The sequence below is a fragment of the Nerophis ophidion genome, linkage group LG13 (genome assembly GCF_033978795.1).
Source record: "Nerophis ophidion isolate RoL-2023_Sa linkage group LG13, RoL_Noph_v1.0, whole genome shotgun sequence".
Lineage (NCBI taxonomy): Eukaryota > Metazoa > Chordata > Actinopteri > Syngnathiformes > Syngnathidae > Nerophis > Nerophis ophidion.
The window spans coordinates 58,254,739-58,282,196 of record NC_084623.1 but is presented as its reverse complement, the minus strand read 5'-3'; the positions used below and the strand labels follow the sequence as shown (position 1 = coordinate 58,282,196).

Genomic DNA, 27,458 nt, shown 5'->3' with positions numbered 1-27,458 from the left:
CTGCCGCCACCATGGGGTAGAAAAAGTATGACCAGGAACTCGATCAAGTAGTACGAAAATCTACACTTACGATGTTTAAGCGCGTTTTTAGATGGTATAAATATACACATTTGTTATTCGCTGCTAGTTTGTGGTCTGATTTAGGATTGTTGTTAGCCATTTTCTCATGCATGTACCGATACCCTTCTTGGCTATTCATGTTCTTTGTTTAAAAAAACAACAGTTGTACCTTGCCATGATTCGTCAGTTTTGGGGGACAAGCGGGACAGAAAGAAGAAGTTGACTTTTTCTTTTTAAACTCCTTGTAAAAAGTTTCCGTGTTAGTAAAGATGAGGTTGAATGGCGTCCTGGCGTGTTTGCTGGTGATGTGTGCTGATGTGTGCCGGGGGGACACACCAGCCAACTGCACCTATGAAGACCTGCTGGGGACTTGGAGGTTCCAGCTGTCCGAGGGGGGCCACAATAAAGACATCAACTGCTCCTCTGCAGGTAAGTCACGTCCCTCACCTTTCTTACGTCATCAACGCTGAGAGGAAGCTTGTAAATTAGTCGTGTCCAAACTTAAAGGCCTACTGAAATGAGATGTTCTTATCTAAACCGGGATAGCAGGTCCAAAGGGAATAAGCGGTAGAAAATGGATGGATATATGTAGTGAAGTGAATTATATTTATATAGCGCTTTTCTCTAGTGACTCAAAGCGCTTTACATAGTGAAACCCAATATCTAAGTTAGATTTAAAGCAGTGTGGGTGGCACTGGGAGCAGGTGGGTAAAGTGTCTTGCCCAAGGACACAACGGTAGTGACTAGGATGGCGGAATCGAACCTGCAACCCCCAAGTTGCTGGCACGGCCACTCTACCAACCGAGCTATATTGCCCCAATATGTGTGTGTGTATGTTTCCTTTCTGCCTTCATCTGAGAGGACTGTAATCACAGGAAGTTCCTTTTCAAATTAAAGGTTTACATTTCATATAGGCCAAAACTATCAATAATTAAGCTCAGCAAAATGTATCAAAGTGAGTTGTAGACCCTGCTATAAATAGTTGTCCGTGTCAAAACAATCACATGACGCCAAGACTGAAAATATCAATCAATCAATCAATCAATGTTTATTTATATAGCCACAAATCACAAATGTCTCAAAGGACTGCACAAATCATTACGACTACAACATCCTCGGAAGAACCCACAAAAGGGCAAGGAAAACTCACACCCAGTGGGCAGGGAGAATTCACATCCAGTGGGACGCCAGTGACAATGCTGACTATGAGAAACCTTGGAGAGGACCTCAGATGTGGGCAACCCCCCCCCCCTCTAGGGGACCGAAAGCAATGGATGTCGAGCGGGTCTAACATGATACTGTGAAAGTTCAATCCATAGTGGCTCCAAGACAGCAGTGAGAGTCCCGTCCACAGGAAACCATCTCAAGCGGATCAGCAGCGCAGAGATGTCCCCAACCGATACAGGCGAGCGGTCCATCCTGGGTCTGGACTCTGGACAGTCAGTACTTCATCCATGGTCATCGGACCGGACCCCCTCCACAAGGGAGGGGGGGACATAAGAGAAAGAAAAGAAGCGGCAGATCAACTGGTCTAAAAAGGAGGTCTATTTAAAGGCTAGAGTATACAGATGAGTTTTAAGATGAGACTTAAATGCTTCTACTGAGGTAGCATCTCGAACTGTTACCGGGAGGGCATTCCAGAGTACTGGAGCCCGAACGGAAAACGCTCTATAGCCCGCAGACTTTTTTTGAGCTCTAGGAATCACTAATAAGCCGGAGTCTTTTGAACGCAGATTTCTTGCCGGGACATATGGTACAATACAATCGGCAAGATAGGATGGAGCTAGACCGTGTAGTATTTTATACGTAAGTAGTAAAACCTTAAAGTCACATCTTAAGTGCACAGGAAGCCAGTGCAGGTGAGCCAGTATAGGTATATATGTATGTATATATGTATATAAAGGTATATACAGTACAGGCGTAATATGATCAAACTTTCTTGTTCTTGTCAAAAGTCTAGCAGCCGCATTTTGTACCAACTGTAATCTTTTAATGCTAGACATGGGGAGACCCGAAAATAATACGTTACAGTAATCGAGACGAGACGTAACAAACGCATGGATAATGATCTCGGCGTCTTTAGTGGACAAAATGGAGCGAATTTTAGCGATATTACGGAGATGAAAGAAGGCCGTTTTAGTAACGCTTTTAATGTGTGACTCAAAGGAGAGAGTTGGGTCGAAGATAATACCCAGATTTTTTACAGAGTCACCTTGTTTTATTATTTGGTTGTCAAATGTTAAAGTTGTATTATTAAATAGAGGTCGGTGTCTAGCAGGACCGATAATCAGCATTTCCGTTTTTTTGGCATTAAGTTGCAAAAAGTTAGCGGACATCCATCGTTTAATTTCATTAAGACACGCTTCCAGCTGACTACAGTCCGGCGTGTTGGTCAGCTTTATGGGCATGTAGAGTTGGGTGTCATCAGCATAACACCAGTGTTACTTCTGCTGCTATTTTTAGTTGAAATCCTCTTTCAGCATCTTTTAGCATCTTTTAACGCTTCCTGCGACACTAAGTGTTTCATAGTGTAAGTGGGTCATTACCACGTAACATCATTTGAAATATACGTCTGTGTTCTTGTCTTTTGCAGCCACAAGCGAGAACACGATGGCGGTGACGCTGGAGAAACTTTCCGTGGCCAAAGACGAGTTGGGAAACCTGGGCTTCTTCACTCTGGTTTACAACCAGGGCTTCGAGGTGGTCATCAACGGCTACAAGTGGTTCGCCTTCTTCAAGGTAAACAAGACAATTCCCATTGTTTTATCGCAAAACAAAATATTGAACAGTAATACATGCCAGTTGGGACTTAGTCTCAAGTAGCAGAGAGCATGCTTTATCAGTATCATGCTTCAAATCCCGCAGCATTGAATCTGCACAAATTGTTGTATTTGTTTAGTTTTGTAGGTGAAAGTGTTTTATGTATTGTGCTCCTGTTGATGTTGCTGATCCATTCAAGTTCTTTTTACTGATTGAGTTGATGTGACATCCCACTGGGTTGTGAGTTTTTCCTTGCCCTTATGTGGGCTCTGAACCGAGGATGCCGTTGTGGCTCGTGCAGCCCTTTGAGGCACTTGTGATTTAGGGCTATATGAATAAACATTGATTGATTGATTGATAATTGTATTTTTCAGTGTCAAATGGTTCAAGCCAATCCAAAGTTTTTAGTCTAAATAAGGCTGGGCGATACGGCTGAAAACTATATCACGATATCAGTGTTTTGTATCGATCAATATTGATGGTTATTGATTTCTTTTTGGAAAATAAGGAGCAGGAGAAAAATATGTTTTTTATTTGAAATGTAACTTCCTCGGATTTTAATCCCCTCAGCTATATTTTAATTTTAAAACAATAATAAAAATAATAATCAATTGAAAAAAAAAAAAAAAAAAAATATATATATATATATATATATATATATATATATATGTATATATAATATATAATTTATATAATATATAATTTTTCTTTAATTTTTAATTAAAATGTAGCTGAGGGGATTACAATCAGAGGAAGTTTACCTTTTGTATTTATTTAATTTATATTTGATAATAAAACATATATATATATATATATATATATATATATTTTTTTTTTTTGTTTGTTTGTTTTTTTGTTTTATTATCAAATATAAATAAGATAAATAAATAAACACAAATTTAAACTTCTGATTCCAACACCAACCTATTCATATCATCTAGGACAGTGGTCCCCAACCACCGGGCCGCGGCCCGATTGGTACAGGGCCGCAGAATAATTTTTTATAAAAAAAAATAAAAAAATATTTTTATTTATTTATATAATTAAATCAACATAAAAAAACACAATATACTTACAAATAGTGCACCAACCACAAAAAACTCCCTTTTTCATGACAAAAACGTCCCTTTTTCATGACAAAGAAGAAAAAAAAAAAGGACACCCCCCCCCCCGGGCCGCAGGACAACTTATTAAGCGTTGACCGGTCCGCGGATACAAAAAGGTTGGGGACCACCGATATAGGACATTTGTGCTCTATTTAAAAAAATTCACGTTTTTTTCCCCTAAATTCCCAAATTTCCAGAAATTTCCCATTCAAAGGAATGGACATATCGTAGTTCTGCGATGCCCCATTTTTAAACCCGATTCTGACCTTTCACCCATCCACCCTCACTACTCTTCCCATATGTCAAACACAAAACATGTTTTCCCTTTCCCAAAATTCCCGGTTTCCCCCAAATTTCCAGGAATTCTCTCCCATTGACAATGAATGGGTAATTTACAATATGCAAAACTCTCCATATCCCACATTTCTCATCTGATTTGAAGTGTTCCAACATCCACACATTTCACTTCCACTCATGCATGTCGCTGGCTCGTACACATCGGGCATTAACACAAATGCTAGTTCTTCAAAAAACACAGTTGGTGTTGTAGAGATGTTAAAGAGATAACGAGGCAGCTTCCCTTTTCTCTCACATGACACTTGAGGAAGGGAAAAGACTGATAAAAGTATTTCCTTCTCCTTTTCAGTACACTGAAGACGGCGGCGGTCAGGTGACTAGCTACTGTGACCGGACTCTCCCGGGGTGGGTGCACGACGTGCTGGGCAACAACTGGGCCTGTTTTGTTGGCAAGAAAGTGGAGCCAGTGGCCCCGCAACTTGACTACAAACCTGTCACCAGCCCCAGGTGACACTTACACACACTTTCACTGTCAGTAATGACAATAGATATGAGGCTACATGACAGGTGACACTTACACACACTTTCACTGTCAGTAATGACAATAGATATGAGGCTACATGACAGGTGACACTTACACACACTTTCACTGTCAGTAATGACAATAGATATGAGGCTACATGACAGGTGACACTTACACACGCTTTCACTGTCAGTAATGACAATAGAAATGAGGCTACATGACAGGTGACACTTACACACACTTTCACTGTCAGTAATGACCATAGATATGAGGCTACATGACAGGTGACACTTACACACACTTTCACTGTCAGTAATGACAATAGAAATGAGGCTACATGACAGGTGACACTTACACACACTTTCACTGTCAGTAATGACCATAGATATGAGGCTACATGACAGGTGACACTTACACACACTTTCACTGTCAGTTATTGACAATAGATATGAGGCTACATGACAGGTGACACTTACACACACTTTCACTGTCAGTAATGACAATAGATATGAGGCTACATGACAGGTGACACTTACACACACTTTCACTGTCAGTAATGACAATAGATATGAGGCTACATGACAGGTGACACTTACACACACTTTCACTGTCAGTAATGACCATAGATATGAGGCTACATGACAGGTGACACTTACACACACTTTCACTGTCAGTAATGACAATAGAAATGAGGCTACATGACAGGTGACACTTACACACACTTTCACTGTCAGTAATGACCATAGATATGAGGCTACATGACAGGTGACACTTACACACACTTTCACTGTCAGTTATTGACAATAGATATGAGGCTACATGACAGGTGACACTTACACACACTTTCACTGTCAGTAATGACAATAGATATGAGGCTACATGACAGGTGACACTTACACACACTTTCACTGTCAGTTATTGACAATAGATATGAGGCTACACGACAGGTGACACTTACACACGCTTTCACTGTCAGTAATGACAATAGATATGAGGCTACATGACAGGTGACACTTACACACACTTTCACTGTCAGTAATGACAATAGATATGAGGCTACATGACAGGTGACACTTACACACACTTTCACTGTCAGTAATGACAATAGATATGAGGCTACATGACAGGTGACACTTACACACACTTTCACTGTCAGTAATGACAATAGATATGAGGCTACATGACAGGTGACACTTACACACACTTTCACTGTCAGTAATGACAATAGATATGAGGCTACATGACAGGTGACACTTACACACACTTTCACTGTCAGTAATGACAATAGATATGAGGCTACATGACAGGTGACACTTACACACACTTTCACTGTCAGTAATGACAATAGATATGAGGCTACATGACAGGTGACACTTACACACACTTTCACTGTCAGTAATGACAATAGATATGAGGCTACATGACAGGTGACACTTACACACACTTTCACTGTCAGTAATGACAATAGATATGAGGCTACATGACAGGTGACACTTACACACACTTTCACTGTCAGTAATGACAATAGATATGAGGCTACATGACAGGTGACACTTACACACACTTTCACTGTCAGTAATGACCATAGATATGAGGCTACATGACAGGTGACACTTACACACACTTTCACTGTCAGTAATGACCATAGATATGAGGCTACATGACAGGTGACACTTACACACACTTTCACTGTCAGTAATGACCATAGATATGAGGCTACATGACAGGTGACACTTACACACGCTTTCACTGTCAGTAATGACCATAGATATGAGGCTACATGACAGGTGACACTTACACACACTTTCACTGTCAGTAATGACCATAGATATGAGGCTACATGACAGGTGACACTTACACACACTTTCACTGTCAGTAATGACAATAGATATGAGGCTACATGACAGGTGACACTTACACACACTTTCACTGTCAGTAATGACCATAGATATGAGGCTACAGGACAGGTGACACTTACACACACTTTCACTGTCAGTAATGACAATAGATATGAGGCTACATGACAGGTGACACTTACACACACTTTCACTGTCAGTAATGACAATAGATATGAGGCTACAGGACAGGTGACACTTACACACACTTTCACTGTCAGTAATGACAATAGATATGAGGCTACACGACAGGTGACACTTACACACACTTTCACTGTCAGTAATGACCATAGATATGAGGCTACATGACAGGTGACACTTACACACTTTCACTGTCAGTAATGACAATAGATATGAGGCTACATGACAGGTGACACTTACACACACTTTCACTGTCAGTAATGACAATAGATATGAGGCTACATGACAGGTGACACTTACACACGCTTTCACTGTCAGTAATGACAATAGATATGAGGCTACATGACAGGTGACACTTACACACACTTTCACTGTCAGTAATGACAATAGATATGAGGCTACATGACAGGTGACACTTACACACACTTTCACTGTCAGTAATGACCATAGATATGAGGCTACATGACAGGTGACACTTACACACACTTTCACTGTCAGTAATGACAATAGATATGAGGCTACATGACAGGTGACACTTACACACACTTTCACTGTCAGTAATGACCATAGATATGAGGCTACATGACAGGTGACACTTACACACACTTTCACTGTCAGTAATGACAATAGATATGAGGCTACATGACAGGTGACACTTACACACACTTTCACTGTCAGTAATGACAATAGAAATGAGGCTACATGACAGGTGACACTTACACACACTTTCACTGTCAGTAATGACCATAGATATGAGGCTACATGACAGGTGACACTTACACACACTTTCACTGTCAGTAATGACCATAGATATGAGGCTACATGACAGGTGACACTTACACACTTTCACTGTCAGTAATGACAATAGATATGAGGCTACATGACAGGTGACACTTACACACACTTTCACTGTCAGTAATGACAATAGAAATGAGGCTACATGACAGGTGACACTTACACACACTTTCACTGTCAGTAATGACCATAGATATGAGGCTACATGACAGGTGACACTTACACACGCTTTCGCTGTCAGTAATGACAATAGATATGAGGCTACATGACAGGTGACACTTACACACGCTTTCACTGTCAGTAATGACAATAGATATGAGGCTACATGACAGGTGACACTTACACACACTTTCACTGTCAGTAATGACAATAGATATGAGGCTACATGACAGGTGACACTTACACACACTTTCACTGTCAGTAATGACCATAGATATGAGGCTACATGACAGGTGACACTTACACACACTTTCACTGTCAGTAATGACAATAGATATAAGGCTACATGACAGGTGACACTTACACACACTTTCACTGTCAGTAATGACAATAGATATGAGGCTACATGACAGGTGACACTTACACACGCTTTCACTGTCAGTAATGACCATAGATATGAGGCTACATGACAGGTGACACTTACACACTTTCACTGTCAGTAATGACAATAGATATGAGGCTACATGACAGGTGACACTTACACACTTTCACTGTCAGTAATGACCATAGATATGAGGCTACATGACAGGTGACACTTACACACACTTTCACTGTCAGTAATGACAATAGATATGAGGCTACATGACAGGTGACACTTACACACACTTTCACTGTCAGTAATGACAATAGATATGAGGCTATATGACAGGTGACACTTACACACACACTTTCACTGTCAGTAATGACCATAGATATGAGGCTACATGACAGGTGACACTTACACATGCTTTCAATGTCAGTAATGACAATAGATATGAGGCTACATGACAGGTGACACTTACACACACTTTCACTGTCAGTAATGACAATAGATATGAGGCTACATGACAGGTGACACTTACACACACTTTCACTGTCAGTAATGACCATAGATATGAGGCTACATGACAGGTGACACTTTCACTGTCAGTAATAACAATAGATATGAGGCTACATGACAGGTGACACTTACACACACTTTCACTGTCAGTAATGACAATAGATATGAGGCTACATGACAGGTGACACTTACACACACTTTCACTGTCAGTAATGACAATAGATATGAGGCTACATGACAGGTGACACTTACACACTTTCACTGTCAGTAATGACAATAGATATGAGGCTACATGACAGGTGACACTTACACACACTTTCACTGTCAGTAATGACAATAGATATGAGGCTACATGACAGGTGACACTTACACACGCTTTCACTGTCAGTAATGACAATAGATATGAGGCTACATGACAGGTGACACTTACACACACTTTCACTGTCAGTAATGACAATAGATATGAGGCTACATGACAGGTGACACTTACACACACTTTCACTGTCAGTAATGACAATAGATATGAGGCTAGATGACAGGTGACACTTACACACACTTTCACTGTCAGTAATGACAATAGATATGAGGCTACATGACAGGTGACACTTACACACACTTTCACTGTCAGTAATGACAATAGATATGAGGCTACATGACAGGTGACACTTACACACACTTTCACTGTCAGTAATAACAATAGATATGAGGCTACATGACAGGTGACACTTACACACACTTTCACTGTCAGTAATGACAATAGATATGAGGCTACATGACAGGTGACACTTACACACACTTTCACTGTCAGTAATGACAATAGATATGAGGCTACATGACAGGTGACACTTACACACACTTTCACTGTCAGTAATGACAATAGATATGAGGCTACATGACAGGTGACACTTACACACACTTTCACTGTCAGTAATGACAATAGATATGAGGCTACATGACAGGTGACACTTACACACACTTTCACTGTCAGTAATGACCATAGATATGAGGCTACATGACAGGTGACACTTACACACACTTTCACTGTCAGTAATGACAATAGATATGAGGCTACATGACAGGTGACACTTACACACACTTTCACTGTCAGTAATGACAATAGATATGAGGCTACATGACAGGTGACACTTACACACACTTTCACTGTCAGTAATGACAATAGATATGAGGCTACATGACAGGTGACACTTACACACACTTTCACTGTCAGTAATGACAATAGATATGAGGCTACATGACAGGTGACACTTACACACACTTTCACTGTCAGTAATGACCATAGATATGAGGCTACATGACAGGTGACACTTACACACACTTTCACTGTCAGTAATGACCATAGATATGAGGCTACATGACAGGTGACACTTACACACACTTTCACTGTCAGTAATGACCATAGATATGAGGCTACATGACAGGTGACACTTACACACACTTTCACTGTCAGTAATGACCATAGATATGAGGCTACATGACAGGTGACACTTACACACACTTTCACTGTCAGTAATGACAATAGATATGAGGCTACATGACAGGTGACACTTACACACACTTTCACTGTCAGTAATGACAATAGATATGAGGCTACATGACAGGTGACACTTACACACGCTTTCACTGTCAGTAATGACAATAGATATGAGGCTACATGACAGGTGACACTTACACACGCTTTCACTGTCAGTAATGACCATAGATATGAGGCTACATGACAGGTGACACTTACACACACTTTCACTGTCAGTAATGACAATAGATATGAGGCTACATGACAGGTGACACTTACACACACTTTCACTGTCAGTAATGACAATAGATATGAGGCTACATGACAGGTGACACTTACACACACTTTCACTGTCAGTAATGACAATAGATATGAGGCTACATGACAGGTGACACTTACACACACTTTCACTGTCAGTAATGACAATAGATATGAGGCTACATGACAGGTGACACTTACACACACTTTCACTGTCAGTAATGACAATAGATATGAGGCTACATGACAGGTGACACTTACACACACTTTCACTGTCAGTAATGACAATAGATATGAGGCTACATGACAGGTGACACTTACACACACTTTCACTGTCAGTAATGACAATAGATATGAGGCTACATGACAGGTGACACTTACACACACTTTCACTGTCAGTAATGACAATAGATATGAGGCTACATGACAGGTGACACTTACACACACTTTCACTGTCAGTAATGACAATAGATATGAGGCTACATGACAGGTGACACTTACACACACTTTCACTGTCAGTAATGACAATAGATGAGGCTACATGACAGGTGACACTTACACACTTTCACTGTCAGTAATGACAATAGATATGAGGCTACATGACAGGTGACACTTACACACACTTTCACTGTCAGTAATGACAATAGATATGAGGCTACATGACAGGTGACACTTACACACACTTTCACTGTCAGTAATGACAATAGATATGAGGCTACATGACAGGTGACACTTACACACACTTTCACTGTCAGTAATGACAATAGATATGAGGCTACATGACAGGTGACACTTACACACGCTTTCACTGTCAGTAATGACAATAGATATGAGGCTACATGACAGGTGACACTTACACACACTTTCACTGTCAGTAATGACAATAGATATGAGGCTACATGACAGGTGACACTTACACACGCTTTCACTGTCAGTAATGACCATAGATATGAGGCTACATGACAGGTGACACTTACACACACTTTCACTGTCAGTAATGACAATAGATATGAGGCTACATGACAGGTGACACTTACACACACTTTCACTGTCAGTAATGACCATAGATATGAGGCTACATGACAGGTGACACTTACACACACTTTCACTGTCAGTAATGACCATAGATATGAGGCTACATGACAGGTGACACTTACACACACTTTCACTGTCACTAATGACCATAGATATGAGGCTACATGACAGGTGACACTTACACACACTTTCACTGTCAGTAATGACCATAGATATGAGGCTACATGACAGGTGACACTTACACACACTTTCACTGTCTGTAATGACCATAGATATGAGGCTACATGACAGGTGACACTTACACACACTTTCACTGTCAGTAATGACCATAGATATGAGGCTACATGACAGGTGACACTTACACACACTTTCACTGTCAGTAATGACAATAGATATGAGGCTACATGACAGGTGACACTTACACACACTTTCACTGTCAGTAATGACCATAGATATGAGGCTACGTGACAGGTGACACTTACACACACTTTCACTGTCAGTAATGACAATAGATATGAGGCTACATGACAGGTGACACTTACACACACTTTCACTGTCAGTAATGACCATAGATATGAGGCTACATGACAGGTGACACTTACACACGCTTTCACTGTCAGTAATGACAATAGATATGAGGCTACATGACAGGTGACACTTACACACACTTTCACTGTCAGTAATGACCATAGATATGAGGCTACATGACAGGTGACACTTACACACACTTTCACTGTCAGTAATGACAATAGATACGAGGCTACATGACAGGTGACACTTACACACACTTTCACTGTCAGTAATGACCATAGATATGAGGCTACATGACAGGTGACACTTACACACACTTTCACTGTCAGTAATGACAATAGATATGAGGCTACATGACAGGTGACACTTACACACACTTTCACTGTCAGTAATGACAATAGAGGAAATATGTCAACCCATGTGCAGACACCACTGATTATCTTTCCGATCCGATACTGAGTAAAATTCAGCCTGGTATCGGCGATTCCGATCCAATATCGATACTTGGTGCAAGTAGGCTAAATGTGTCTGCTGAAATTTAAAAAGTTTTGTATTTCACATAACATATCTAGAACTATATTTAAATTATAAACAAAGTTTAGTTAGTACACTAAAACAAATACTAATTTATGAAGAAATGAATTACAAAAAATACAACAATAATTTTATAGGTATATATATATATATATATCATATAAAATAAAAAATAATATATATATGTATATATATACATTTTTTTTATTTAAAGAAGAATGTTTAATTGAAATATAGCTGAGGGGATTAAAATCAGAGGAAAGTTACATTTTTATTTACATTTGATAACAAAACATATGTATGTATGTATGTATGTGTATATATATATATAATATATATATATATTTGTGTGTGTGTAATGTATATATATACATACATATATATATACATACATATATATATACACATATACATTCATATATATACACACATACATACATATATACACATATACATACATATATATATATATGTGTGTGTGTGTGTATACAGTATATATATATATATACATACATATATATACACATTTATATATATATATACATACATATATATATACACATTTATATATATACATATATACACACATACATACATATATACATACATATATACACACATACATACATACATATATACACACACATATATATATATATATATATAGATAGTACATTTTTTATACGTAACAAAAGTATCGATATTTTGATTTGACTGTCGAAAACCTAAAAATCTAGTATCGGCTGTATTGATATTTCAGTATCCATCTGCACATCATTAGTGGACCTGCCAACTGTTTTTTATGGGCCTGTGCGACATTTCCGATTTGAAAATATATTATTCAAGCACATACACGATATTGTATTTTCCAAACTAAATTTCAGAATACCTTTTTTTCCCCATACATTAGCCACACCGGACAATAAGCCGTGGATATATAGGTTGTGAACTGAGTTATTTACACAGAAATATTCTGTAAATGTTTATTTACATCCCTTCATTGCTTCCGAACAGTGTCTGTAACAGGGCAGTAAAACGGCGGATCAAACCAAACAGAAGTGATGGTCATGGACCCACTAGCCGCTCAAGCTATGACTCTTATTGTTTAATTGAACTTCTTATGTGATGCTGTTTCCTGTAGATTTATCTCCAAACATCATTCACAGGACAACATGTGAGTGCACGGAAATAATGTCGAAGACTGCAGAATGTTCTAAAAGTTGTCATTGTCTTTTTTTCCACGCGCAAGATCTGCTTCCAAGTTAAGATTTGATCAAACTAGGCAATGAAGACTTTGGTTGTTCTCCAGTTGGAGGCTGACCTTTGTCTCCTCTCCTCAGGCTCCTTCACAGGACGTTCACACCCAACCAGGACGTCATTGAGGCCATCAACTTGGTCCAGGACTCCTGGAGGGCGGTCTCTTATCCAGAATATAAGACGTACTCGCTGAGAGAGCTGCATTATAGAGCAGGAGGTCCCGCCTCCCGCATTCCTGTGTGAGTTTCTGCCCTATCACATGCAGTCCTCTGAAACAATGGCTGTTTAGATACGTGCCGTGGATTTAAACTATATATATATATCTATATATATATATATATATATATATATATATATATATATATATATATATATATATATATATATATATATATATATATATATATATATATATATATATATATATATATATATGTGTATGTATATATATATGTGTGTGTATATGTATGTATATATATATATATATATATATATATATATATATATGTGTATATATATATATATATGTGTGTGTATATGTATATATATATATATATACACACAAAAAATATATATATATTCTTGTATATATATATATATATATATATACACATACATATATATCTATGTATATATATGTATGTATGTGTATATATGTGTATATATATATATATATATGTATATACATGTATGTATACACACATATATACATACATACATATTTGTGTATATATATATATTTATATATATGTATATATGTGTGTATATATATTTATATATATATATATGTGTATAAGTATGTGTATACATATGTATATATATGTGTGTGTATGTGTACGTATATATACACACACATATATATATGTGTATTATACATATATATGGATATATACACATGTGTATGTATACGTATATATACACACACATATATATAAATATATGTATATAAACATATGTGTATATATATTTATATATATTTACACATATATATATATATATATGTATATATATATATTTGTATATATGTATAAGAATATATATATATATATATATATATATATATATATATGTATGTGTATATATGTATGTGTATATATGTTTACATATATATGTGTGTATATGTGTATACATATGTATATATATATATGTATATGCGTGTATATATATACATATACATACTGTGGATGTATATATGCACATATATATGTATATATATATATATATGTGTGTGTATGTGTATATATATATGTATGTATGTATGCCTGTGTGTGTATGTGTATATATATATATGTACGTATGTATGCCTGTGTGTATACGCGTGTATATATATATATACATACTGTGGATGTATATATGCACATATATACATATATATGTGTATATATATATATATATATACATATAGAAAGTATATAAAAATATTAGTATCAAAAATGTTATACTTTTAGGAGTATTGTTTTTATTGTTTTGGTGAATAGGCTTTTTTTATTTAAATAATATCCACAAAGTTCATTGAGCATGTCTGTTGACATTTTGTGCAGTTTTTTTTTTCTTTCACTATGATTAGGGAAGGTTGTTTGCTTTGGGTTATATAAATAAATGCTGCACATTTAGGAAGAACTACAAAGTATTAAATAAAATACTAGTATCAAAAATGTTACACTTTTAAACAAATATACAATCTCGCAGCGAGCAACATCATTTAAAGTCACGACAATGTCCAGCACCAATTTTAAGGACGTGGGCGGGTCACACTTGGCTTGTGGGCCGTGGTTTGGACACCCCTCGGTCACACCATCATTTCTAAAATGTCTTCATCCAAAATGCGATCCAATGTTTTGTTTTGTGCGACCCCTCAGGCGCGGCGGTCCTCGCCCTGCGCCGCCTCACCTCGCCAAGCTAGCGGCGGCGCTGCCTCAGCACTGGGACTGGAGGAACGTGAGCGGCGTCAACTTTGTCAGCCCCGTACGAAACCAAGGTGACTTCGATATATCCATCTTCATCTTGTCCTGTATCGATAGTAGCTACACTGGTGCTCAAAAGTTTACATACACTTGTAAAGGACATCATTTCAGGGCTGTTTTGAGTTTCCAATCATTTCTACAACTATTATTTTTCTGTGAGTAGTGATTGGAGCACATACTTCTTGCTCACTAAAAACATTCATGAAGTTTGCTTCTTTTATGAATTTATTATGGTTCTACTGAAAATGTGAGCTGGGTGAAAAGTATACGTACAGCAATGTTCATATTTGCTTCCATGTCCCTTGGCAAGTTTACCTGCAATAAGGCGCTTTTGGTAGCCATCCACAAGCTTATGCTAACATTTTTGACCACTCCTCTTGACAAAATTGGTGCAGTTCAGCTAAATGTGTTGCTTTTCTTTTATGGACTTGTTTCATCAGCATTGTCCACACCTTTAAGTCAACTCTTTGGGAAGGCCATTCTAAAACCTTCATTTTAGCCTGATTCAGCCTTTCCTTTAACACTTTTAACTTGTGTTTAGGGCAGGGGTGTCCAATCTTTTTCCCTTGAGGGCCGCTCACTGAAAAATCAAAGCACGCGAGGGCCAAGTTAATATTTTTTCATTTTCAAAACCAATACAATATACACTTTTTTTTTTTAGTTGTTTGGGCTCCTTCAAGTTAGGTCTTAGGGACCCCGAAGGGTTTCAGTCTTAAACAAGTTTCAAAATAAATCATACATTATTTTTTTCATAAAAACCTTGAATCGTTAATTCTACTTAATTTTTTTTTTACATTTTACGAGCTTTTTGTCAAAACCCTTTTTTTTGAGGCAAAATACAAAATAAAAAAGTGAAATATTTCATGTTTAAATAGGTCAATAATTCATAGCAAAATTGATTAGAATTTATATATATATATTTTTTTTTACATTTTACGAGCTTTTTGTCAAAACCCTTTTTTTTGAGGCAAAATAAAAAAGTGAAATATTTAATGTTTAAATAGGTCAATAATTCACAGCAAAATTGATTAGAATTTTTATATATATATTTTTTTTTACATTTTACGAGCTTTTTGTCAAAACCCTTTTTTTTGAGGCAAAATACAAAATAAAAAAGTGAAATATTTAATGTTTAAATAGGTCAATAATTCATAGCAAAATTGATTAGAATTTTTATATATTTTTTATTTTTACATTTTACGAGCTTTTTGTCAAAACCCTTTTTTTTGAGGCAAAATAAAAAATACAGAGTCTCGGAAAGCTGGCGTGCACAAGGGATGTGCACGCCAGCTTTCTGAGGGATCGCTTGTGCACGCCAGTTTTCCGAGACTCTGTATTTAGTTAGCGCAGGCAGCATGAAGCAGGGCTTTTATTGTGAAGATAGGAAATGTGCAGTCGGCTTTTAGAGTTTTGACGGAAGGTACGGCGCGAGAGTCTGTTGAAATAAAAAGTGTTTCTCGCCTTCCTCTCGGTCATATTTTCATAATAATGATCTTGCAGCAGCCAGCGTCATCTCACAAGACCCTCGGGTACCGTGAATGTCATTTAAGTGACGTCTTGGTGAAGATTGATCACTCATTTTTAGATCTATTTTTTTTAAAAGCCTGGCTGGAGATGGACTGACACACCCCCCGCGGTCGACTGGTAGCTCGCTATCGACGTAATGGGCACCCCTGTTTTACGGTAATGTGTTAATAATTTCACACATAAGTGAAATTATGAAAACTATGAAAAAAACTGCGACTTATAGTCCGAAAAATACGGTATATTTTGACCCAGCAGATTTGCTCACCTTTTCAGTAGAGCCATAATAAATTCATAAAAGAAGCAAACGTCATGCATGTTTTTAGTGAGCAACAGGTATGTGCTCCAGTCACTACATCACAAAAAAATAAGCGTCGTAGAAATGACTGGAAACTCCAGACAGCCATGACATGATGTCCTTTACACGCGTATGTAAACACCTGATTTGTCGTCATGGCAACGCAGTCAAATTTGGGTCATTGTCCCAGCTTTTTGGAAGAAGTGAAATGTGAGCGGTGCGTCGATGTCTGAGAGGAGATCAGCAGGAGGATGAGGAGCAGTCCTGGGCCGCCGTGCAGGGATTAAGTCTGAGAGTCTGAGAGTGTGAGAGCGGCTCTGCGGGCCTGCAGAGTCACTCAAGTGCCTCCATGATGGCCGCTCTGCCACACTTAAGTGCAACTGTTGGACTTCTCGTAGCAGGAAACATCAAGAGAAGTGCAATTGTGGTCTGCCACATCATTTATTGTGGCACTGCACATTTCTATTCAATGTGACTCGCAAAGTCATTTAATGTAGCCCACTTTGTCATTTAAAGTGGTCACCCTGTATAATTCAATGTGGCCCGTCACGTTATTAAATGTGGCCTGCAATGTAAAGTCAACATGGTCTGCCAGGTCATTTAAAGTGGCCCGCCACGTCATTTAAAGTGGCCCGCCACGTCATTTAATTTGGCCCGCCATGTCATTTAAAGCAATCCGTTACAATTCTTAAAGTGGTCCGCCACGTCATTAAAATCGGCCCGCCACATCATTTAAAGTGGTCCACTCCGTCCTTTAAATGTGGCCCGCCACGTCATTTAATGCGACCTGTTACAATTCTTAATGTGGCCTGCCACGTTATTTCAATTTGGCCCACCACGTCATTTAAAGCAACCAGTTACAATTCTTAAAGTGGCTCGCCACGTCATTTAAAGTGGTCCGCCACATCATTTAGAGTGGCCCGCCACGTCATTTAAAGTGGCCCGCCACGTCATTTAATTTGGCCCGCCATGTCATTTAAAGCAATCCGTTACAATTCTTAATGTGGTCCGCCACGTCATTAAAATCGGCCCGCCACATCATTTAAAGTGGTCCACTCCATCCTTTAAATGTGGCCCGCCACGTCATTTAATGCGAACTGTTACAATTCTTAACGTGGCCTGCCACGTTATTTCAATTTGGCCCACCACGTCATTTAAAGCAACCAGTTACAATTCTTAAAGTGGCTCGCCACATCATTTAAAGTGGTCCGCCACCTCATTTAGAGTGGCCCGCCACATCATTTAAAGTGGTCCGCCATGTCATTTAGAGTGGTCCGCCACGTCATTTAAAGTTGTCCGCCACGTCATTTAAATTGGCCCGCCATGTCATTTAACGCGACCCGCTACAATTCTTAAGGTGGCCCGCCACATCATTTAATGCGACCCGCTACAATTCTTAAGGTGGCCCGCCACATCATTTAAAGCAACCCGTTACAATTCTTAAAGTGGCCCGCCACGTCATTTAAAGTGGTCCGCCACATCATTTAGAGTGGCCCGCCACGTCATTTAAAGTGGCCCGCCACGTCATTTAAAACGGTCCCCCACGTTTTTTAAAGTGGCCCGCCGTATCATTTAATGCGACCTGTTACAATTCTTAAGGTGGCCCGCCACATCATTTAAAGCAACCTGTTACAATTCTTAAAGTGGCCCGCCACATCATTTAAAGCAACCTGTTACAATTCTTAAAGTGGCCCGCCACGTCATTTAAAGTCTTCCGCCACGTCATTTAAAGTAGCCCGCCACATCATTTAAAGTGGTTTGCCACATCTTTTAGAGTGGTCCGCCACGTCATTTAAAGTAGCCCGCCACATCATTTAAAGTGGTTTGCCACATCATTTAGAGTGGTCCGCCACGTCATTTAAAGTAGCCCGCCACATCATTTAAAGTGGTTTGCCACGTCATTTAAAGTGGTTTGCCACATCATTTAGAGTGGTCCGCCACGTCATTTAAAGTGGTTTGCCACATCATTTAGAGTGGTCCGCCACGTCATTTAAAGTAGCCCGCCACATCATTTAAAGTTTGCCACATCATTTAGAGTGGTCCGCCACGTCATTTAAAGTAGCCCGCCACATCATTTAAAGTGGTTTGCCACATCATTTAGAGTGGTCCGCCACGTCATTTAAAGTAGCCCGCCACGTCATTTAAAGTGGTTTGCCACATCATTTAGAGTGGTCCGCCACATCATTTAAAGTGGTTTGCCACATCATTTAGAGTGGTCCGCCACGTCATTTAAAGTAGCCCGCCACATCATTTAAAGTGGTTTGCCACATCATTTAGAGTGGTCCGCCACGTCATTTAAAGTAGCCCGCCACATCATTTAAAGTGGTTTGCCACGTCATTTAAAGTGGTTTGCCACATCATTTAGAGTGGTCCGCCACGTCATTTAAAGTAGCCCGCCACATCATTTAAAGTGGTTTGCCACATTTTTTAGAGTGGTCCGCCACATCATTTAAATTGGTCCGCCACGTCATTTAGTGGCCCACCATTACATTTTAATAATTTCTTGTGGCCCGCTATGTCATTTAATGTTGTCTGCCACATCATTAAATGTGGTCTGTCATGTAATTCAAGATGGCCTGCCACATCATTTAAGTTGGCCCACCACGTAATTCAATGTGACCTGCCAACTCATTTATAGTGTTTCGCCTCATCATTTCAAGTGGCCCGCCACGTAATTCATTTTGCCTGCAAACTCATTTATAGTGTTTCGCCTCATCATTTAAAGTGGCCCACTACGTCATTTAATGTGTTCGGCTACATCATTAAATGTGGCCCGCCACAACATTCTATGTGGAGCGTCACGTCATCTAAAGTGGCCTGCCATGTTTTTCAGTATGGTGTGCCACATCATTTAAATTGGCCCACCACCTCTTTTAAATTGGCCAACCATGTCATTCAATGTGGTGTGCCACATCATTTAAATTGGCCCACCACCTCTTTTAACTTGGCCTGCAATGTAATTCAATGTGGCCCGCCGTGTAACTCAACATGGTCCGCCACATTAATAAATGTAGCCCTTTAATGGCAGCCATAGTTGCGAAGTGGCCCTGACTGAGTGTGTTAGATTGGTGCAGGAGGACGTCGCACATATTGCGACAGCAACATGATATCTCTGTGTTTCAGCGTCATGCGGCAGCTGTTACTCCTTCGCCTCCATGGGAATGTTGGAGGCTCGCATCCGCATCCAAACCAACAACACCCGCACCCCCGTCCTCAGCCCCCAGCAGGTGGTCTCCTGCTCCGAGTATTCTCAAGGTAAATATTCTGCTGTGTGTCCCGACCCGATATTGATATCGGCCTTACATCGGCAGAAAAGCGGATGATGTCGTCCCGCATGTAGAAAGTGTCATGCAAGCAGTGCTTGTGCGTATTTTACTAGGGTAAAGCTGGACAGCCTAAATGATGTCAGTGGAGTGTCAATACAGTTAGTGAGTGTGCCACTCGATCGCTAAAGCATCATGTAGTCACCACTAGTAAACACAGTTGTCTTCAATTGATACAGTTAGTGAGTGTGCCACACGATCACTAAAGCATCATGTAGTCATCACTAGTAAACACAGTTGTCTTCAATTGATACAGCTAGTGAGTGTGCCACACGATCACTAAAGCATCATGTAGTCATCACTAGTAAACACAGTTGTCCTCAATCGATACAGTTAGTGAGTGTGCCACACGATCACTAAAGCATCATGTAGTCATCACTAGTAAACACAGTTGTCCTCAATCGATACAGTTAGTGAGTGTGCCACACGATCACTAAAGCATCATGTAGTCATCACTAGTAAACACAGTTGTGTTCAATCGATACAGCTAGTGAGTGTGCCACACGATCACTAAAGCATCATGTAGTCATCACTAGTAAACACAGTTGTGTTTAATCGATACACCTAGTGAGTGTGCCACACGATCACTAAAGCATCATGTAGTCATCACTAGTAAACACAGTTGTGTTCAATCGATACAGCTAGTGAGTGTGCCACACGATCACTAAAGCATCATGTAGTCATCACTAGTAAACACAGTTGTGTTCAATCGATACAGCTAGTGAGTGTGCCACACGATCACTAAAGCATCATGTAGTCATCACTAGTAAACACAGTTGTGTTCAATCGATACAGCTAGTGAGTGTGCCACACGATCACTAAAGCATCATGTAGTCATCACTAGTAAACACAGTTGTGTTCAATCGATACAGCTAGTGAGTGTGCCACACGATCACTAAAGCATCATGTAGTCATCACTAGTAAACACAGTTGTGTTTAATCGATACACCTAGTGAGTGTGCCACACGATCACTAAAGCATCATGTAGTCATCACTAGTAAACACAGTTGTGTTTAATCGATACACCTAGTGAGTGTGCCACACGATCACTAAAGCATCATGTAGTCATCACTAGTAAACACAGTTGTGTTTAATCGATACACCTAGTGAGTGTGCCACACGATCACTAAAGCATCATGTAGTCATCACTAGTAAACACAGTTGTGTTTAATCGATACACCTAGTGAGTGTGTCCCACGATCACTCAAGCATCACCAGTAAACAATGTTGTTATTTATCAACAAAGAGTTGTTGTACTTTTATTATTCCGAGGACTTCTCATATTTTCCAACAATGACCTCGACCAAAGTCTTCTCCTCCTCTCCCCAAGGCTGTGACGGCGGCTTCCCGTACTTGATGGGAAAGTACGTGCAGGACTTCGGTATCGTGGAGGAGTCCTGCTTCCCCTACGTGGGCAAGAAGACTCCTTGTGGCGGGCTGCAGAAGTGCGGCCGCACCTACGCGGCGGAGTACAGCTACGTGGGGGGGTTCTATGGCGGGTGCAGCGAGGCGGCCATGATGCTGGAACTGGTCCAAAACGGCCCCATGGCGGTCTCCTTTGAGGTACCAACTAGCTCTCACTCCTACATGTCTTAAATATCCATATTAGTCCGATACCATATCGGCAGGAATCATACATACTTGTATTATTTAGTAGTGTGGAATGTTAATAACATATTTATTATTAACTCTTTGCAATGGACTGATGCTGTCTTTAGTAGTTTTTTTTGGCGAGAAGGTGACAATAATTTATGAAGTTAAGCCCAGGATTAAGTTGAATGAAGCAAACACGTTTGATACTGGATACCTTCTCAGACGCTCCTGCCTTTTTAAACAGTGAATATTGACTTTTAAATTGCAACATTAACTCTGATATCAGCAACAACCAAGTACTGGACAATATGTGCTCGCACGTGAAAAGTTTGATATCAAGTATGTACGATTCCTGCTGAGATCATGTGTGATACAAGCAGTCCTGCAGACTGTTTACTTGTGTGTGTGATATCATGTGCGATAAGTAAACGCAAGTAAACACGCTGCAGGACTGCTTGTATCGCACATGATATCACACACAAGTAAACAGTCTGCAGAACTGCTTGTATCGCACATGATATCACACACTAACAAACACACTGCAGGACGGCTTGTATCGCACATGACATCACAAAGAAGTAAACACTGCTAAACTGTTTGTATCGCACACTATATCACACACTAGCAAACACTCTGCAGGACTGCTTGTATCGCACACTATATCACACACTAGCAAACACTCTGCAGGACTGCTTGTATCGCACATGATATCACACACAAGTAAGCACTCTGCAGGACTGCTTGTATCGCCCATGATATCACACACTAGCAAACAGTCTGCAGGACCGCTTGTATCACACATGATATCACACACAAACACGCTGCAGGACTGCTTGTATCACACATGATATCACACACAAGTAAACACACTGCAGGACGGCTTGTATCGCCCATGATATCACACACAAGTAAAAACTCTGCAGGATGGCTTGTATCGCACATGATATCACACACTAGCAAACAGTCCGCAGGACCGCTTGTATCGCACATTATATCACGAACTAGCAAACAGCCTGCAGGACTGCTTGTATCGCACATGATATCACACACAATTAAACACGCTGCAGGACTGCTTGTATCACATATGATATTGCAAACAAGTAAACACACTGCAGGACGGCTTGTATCGCCCATGATATCACACACAAGTAAACACTCTTTGTGATATCACACACTAGCAAACAGTCCGCAGGACCGCTTGTATCACACATGATATCACAAACTAGCAAACAGCCTGCAGGACTGCTTGTATCGCACATTATATCACATACAAATAAATAGTCTGCATGACCACTTGTATCGCACATGATATCACACACTAGCAAACACTCTGCAGGACTTCTTGTATCGCACTTGATATCACACACTGGCAAACAGTCTGCAGGACGGCTTGTATCGCACACTATATCACACACTAGCAAACACTCTGCAGGACTGCTTGTATCGCACATGATATCAAACACTTGCAAACACTCTGCAGGACCGCTTGTATCGCACACTATATCACACACTAGCAAACACTCTGCAGGACTGCTTGTATCGCACATACTATCACGAACAAGTAAACAGTCTGCAGGACTGCCTGTATCGCACATGATATCACACACTAGCAAACACTCTGCAGGACGGCTTGTATCACACATGATATCACACACAATTAAACACGCTGCAGGACTGCTTGTATCACACATGATATCACGAACAAGTAAACAGTCTGCAGGACTGCTTGTATCACACATGATATCACACCCTAGCAAACACTCTGTAGGACTGCTTGTATCGCACATGATATCACGAACAAGTAAACAGTCTGCAGGACTGCTTGTATCGCACATGATATCACAAACAAGTAAACACTCTGCAGGATTGCTTGTACCACACATGATATCACACACTAGCAAACAATCTGCAGGATCGAGTGTATCGCTCATGATATCACACTAGCAAACACTCTGCAGGACTGCTTGTATCACACATGATATCACACACTAGCAAACACTCTGTAGGACTGCTTGTATCGCACATGATATCACGAACAAGTAAACAGTCTGCAGGACTGCTTGTATCGCACATGATATCAAACAATTGCAAACACGCTGCAGGACTACTCGTATCGTACGTTTTACATGCAAGCCGATACCACCAGATACTTGTTTTTTTATGCTGATACGGGACTGATCTGTGATATCGATATTGGATGGGGACAGCACTACAAATTGCAATCATGTTTCGTACGATCCTGGTTCGACCTGAGGCACACCTGATATCAGGCCGCTGAGAAATGATGGCGCCCCCTGGTGTGTGCAGGTGTACCCAGACTTCATGCACTACAAGGAGGGCATCTACCACCACACGGGCGTCCAGGACCCCTTCAACCCCTTCGAGCTGACCAACCACGCCGTGCTGCTGGTGGGCTACGGCCACTGTCACATGACCGGCCAGAGCTACTGGCTGGTCAAGAACAGCTGGGGCGCCGGCTGGGGCGAGCGCGGCTACTTCCGCATCCGCCGGGGAAGCGACGAGTGTTCCATCGAGAGCATCGCGGTCGCCGCCAGGCCCATCCCACAACTCTAGTGGACGCACACGCCTTCAAGGTGCACACTCAACTTTGCTGTCTTGTTTTTTTTAATCAACAATGATTTTAACGGGGAGGAAATTATCGTACTTCCGGATATAAGCCACACCCACAAAATTTTAGACGAAAAAAATAGGCCTCATCATATTGACTACATATTGTGAATTGAGTTATTTACAAAAAAATATTGTGTAAATGTTTATTTACATACTTTCGTTGTTTCCAAATGGTGTCTGTAACAGGGCAGTAAAACGGCTGATCAAACAAAACAGAAGTCATGGTCATGGACCTACTTGCTCTCCAGTCAGCCAAAAAGACTCGATAACTCCACAGTGACGTATAATATCACGATTAATATAAATACAGTCTATTATACAGCATTATTCACATGTGAATAACATGAATACAGTTTAGTATACATCATTATTTACATGTGAATAATATAAATACAGTCTATTATACAGCATTATTCACGTGTGAAAAATATAAATACAGTCTATTATACAGCCTTATTCACATGTGAATAATATAAATACAGTCTATTATACAGCATTATTCACATGTGAATAACATGAATACAGTTTAGTATACATCATTATTTACATGTGAATAATATAAATACAGTCTATTATACAGCATTATTCACGTGTGAAAAATATAAATACAGTCTATTATACAGCCTTATTCACATGTGAATAATATAAATACAGTCTATTATACAGCATTATTCACATGTGAATAACATGAATACAGTTTAGTATACATCATTATTTACATGTGAATAATACAAATACTGTCTATTATACAGCATTATTCACATGTGAATAACATAAATACAGTCTATTATACAGCATTATTCACATGTGAATAACATAAATACAGTCTATTATACAGCATTATTCACATGTGAATAACATAAATAGTTTAGTACACATCATTATTTACATGTGAATAATACAAATACTGTCTATTATACAGCATTATTCACATGTGAATAATATAAATAGTCTATTATACAGCATTATTCACATGAAAAAATATAAATACAGTATATTATACAGCATTATTCACGTGTGAATAACATAAATACAGTCTATTATACTGCATTATTCACATGTGAATAACATAAATACAGTCTATTATACAACATTCACATGTGAATAATATAAGTACATTCTATTATTTAGCATTATTCACATATGAATAACATAAATACAGTCTATTATACAGCATTTTTCACATGTGAATAACATAAATACAGTCTATTATACAACATTCACATGTGAATAATATAAGTACATTCTATTATACAGCATTATTCACATGTGAATAATATAAATACAGTCTATTATACAGCATTATTCACGTGTGAATAATATAAATACAGTATAAACTTAAAGTACATGTACAGTCAAAAGGAACATATGCATTATACAGTCTGATGGCTGCCTGTATGAAAGACTTTAGTAAGAATTGTTTTAGTTATATTGTAAAACTTACAAATGACAAACGTCGCTGGGAGGGATGAATGAAGAAACGCTGTGGACGGCGAGAAGAGGGAACGGAACTTCTACTTCCGGTTGAGAGCTCAGTCCAAACTTGTCTAAAAGATTACGCCACAGTACAAACAACTTTTTAATATTTTTTTTTTTGTTTTATTTGAACTATTTGCATGGAGGCCGTCAGCAAATAAAAACCCACATATCAGCCGCACCGTTTTATAGGCCGCGGGGTTCAAACGTAGGAAAAAAGTGGAGGCTTATAGTCCGGAATTTACAGTACACATTTTAGAACAAGGGATTTTTCCAGAAATGACAAATGATGTCATTTGCTAAAGTTTCTGCAGTAATAATCACACTTCTTTGGCGTCTGCTGGTCAGAATATTCATGTTTGTCTCAGGGAAGCACCGCACTCCTTCAAGTGGTATCCAGCCTAGCAATAAAGTTGTATCCAGCCTAGCAATAAAGTTGTATCCAGCCTAGCAATAAAGTTGTATCCAGCCTAGCAATAAAGTTGTATCCAGCCTAGCAATAAAGTTGTATCCAGCCTAGCAATAAAGTGGTATCCAGCCTAGCAATAAAGTTGTATCCAGCCTAGCAATAAAGTGGTATCCAGCCTAGCAATAAAGTGGTATCCAGCCTAGCAATAAAGTTGTATCCAGCCTAGCAATAAAGTGGTATCCAGCCTAGCAATAAAGTGGTATCCAGCCTAGCAATAAAGTTGTATCCAGCCTAGCAATAAAGTTGTATCCAGCCTAGCAATAAAGTTGTATCCAGCCTAGCAATAAAGTGGTATCCAGCCTAGCAATAAAGTGGTATCCAGCCTAGCAATAAAGTTGTATCCAGCCTAGCAATAAAGTGGTATCCAGCCTAGCACTAAAGTTGTATCCAGCCTAGCAATAAAGGGATCTCAATCAAA

At 39.4% G+C, this 27,458-nt stretch overlaps 1 protein-coding gene across 1 annotated transcript; it reads left to right on the top strand.

Annotated features, from left to right (window-relative positions):
- ctsc (cathepsin C) lies at nucleotides 1-27,458 on the top strand. Its single transcript, XM_061919271.1, has 8 exons — nucleotides 1-489; nucleotides 2,654-2,799; nucleotides 4,573-4,730; nucleotides 13,846-14,001; nucleotides 15,622-15,740; nucleotides 20,672-20,803; nucleotides 22,202-22,434; nucleotides 24,772-27,458. The coding sequence occupies exons 1-8, from the start codon at nucleotides 330-332 to the stop codon at nucleotides 25,036-25,038; spliced, it is 1,371 nt and encodes a 456-aa protein (XP_061775255.1). The 5' UTR covers nucleotides 1-329; the 3' UTR covers nucleotides 25,039-27,458.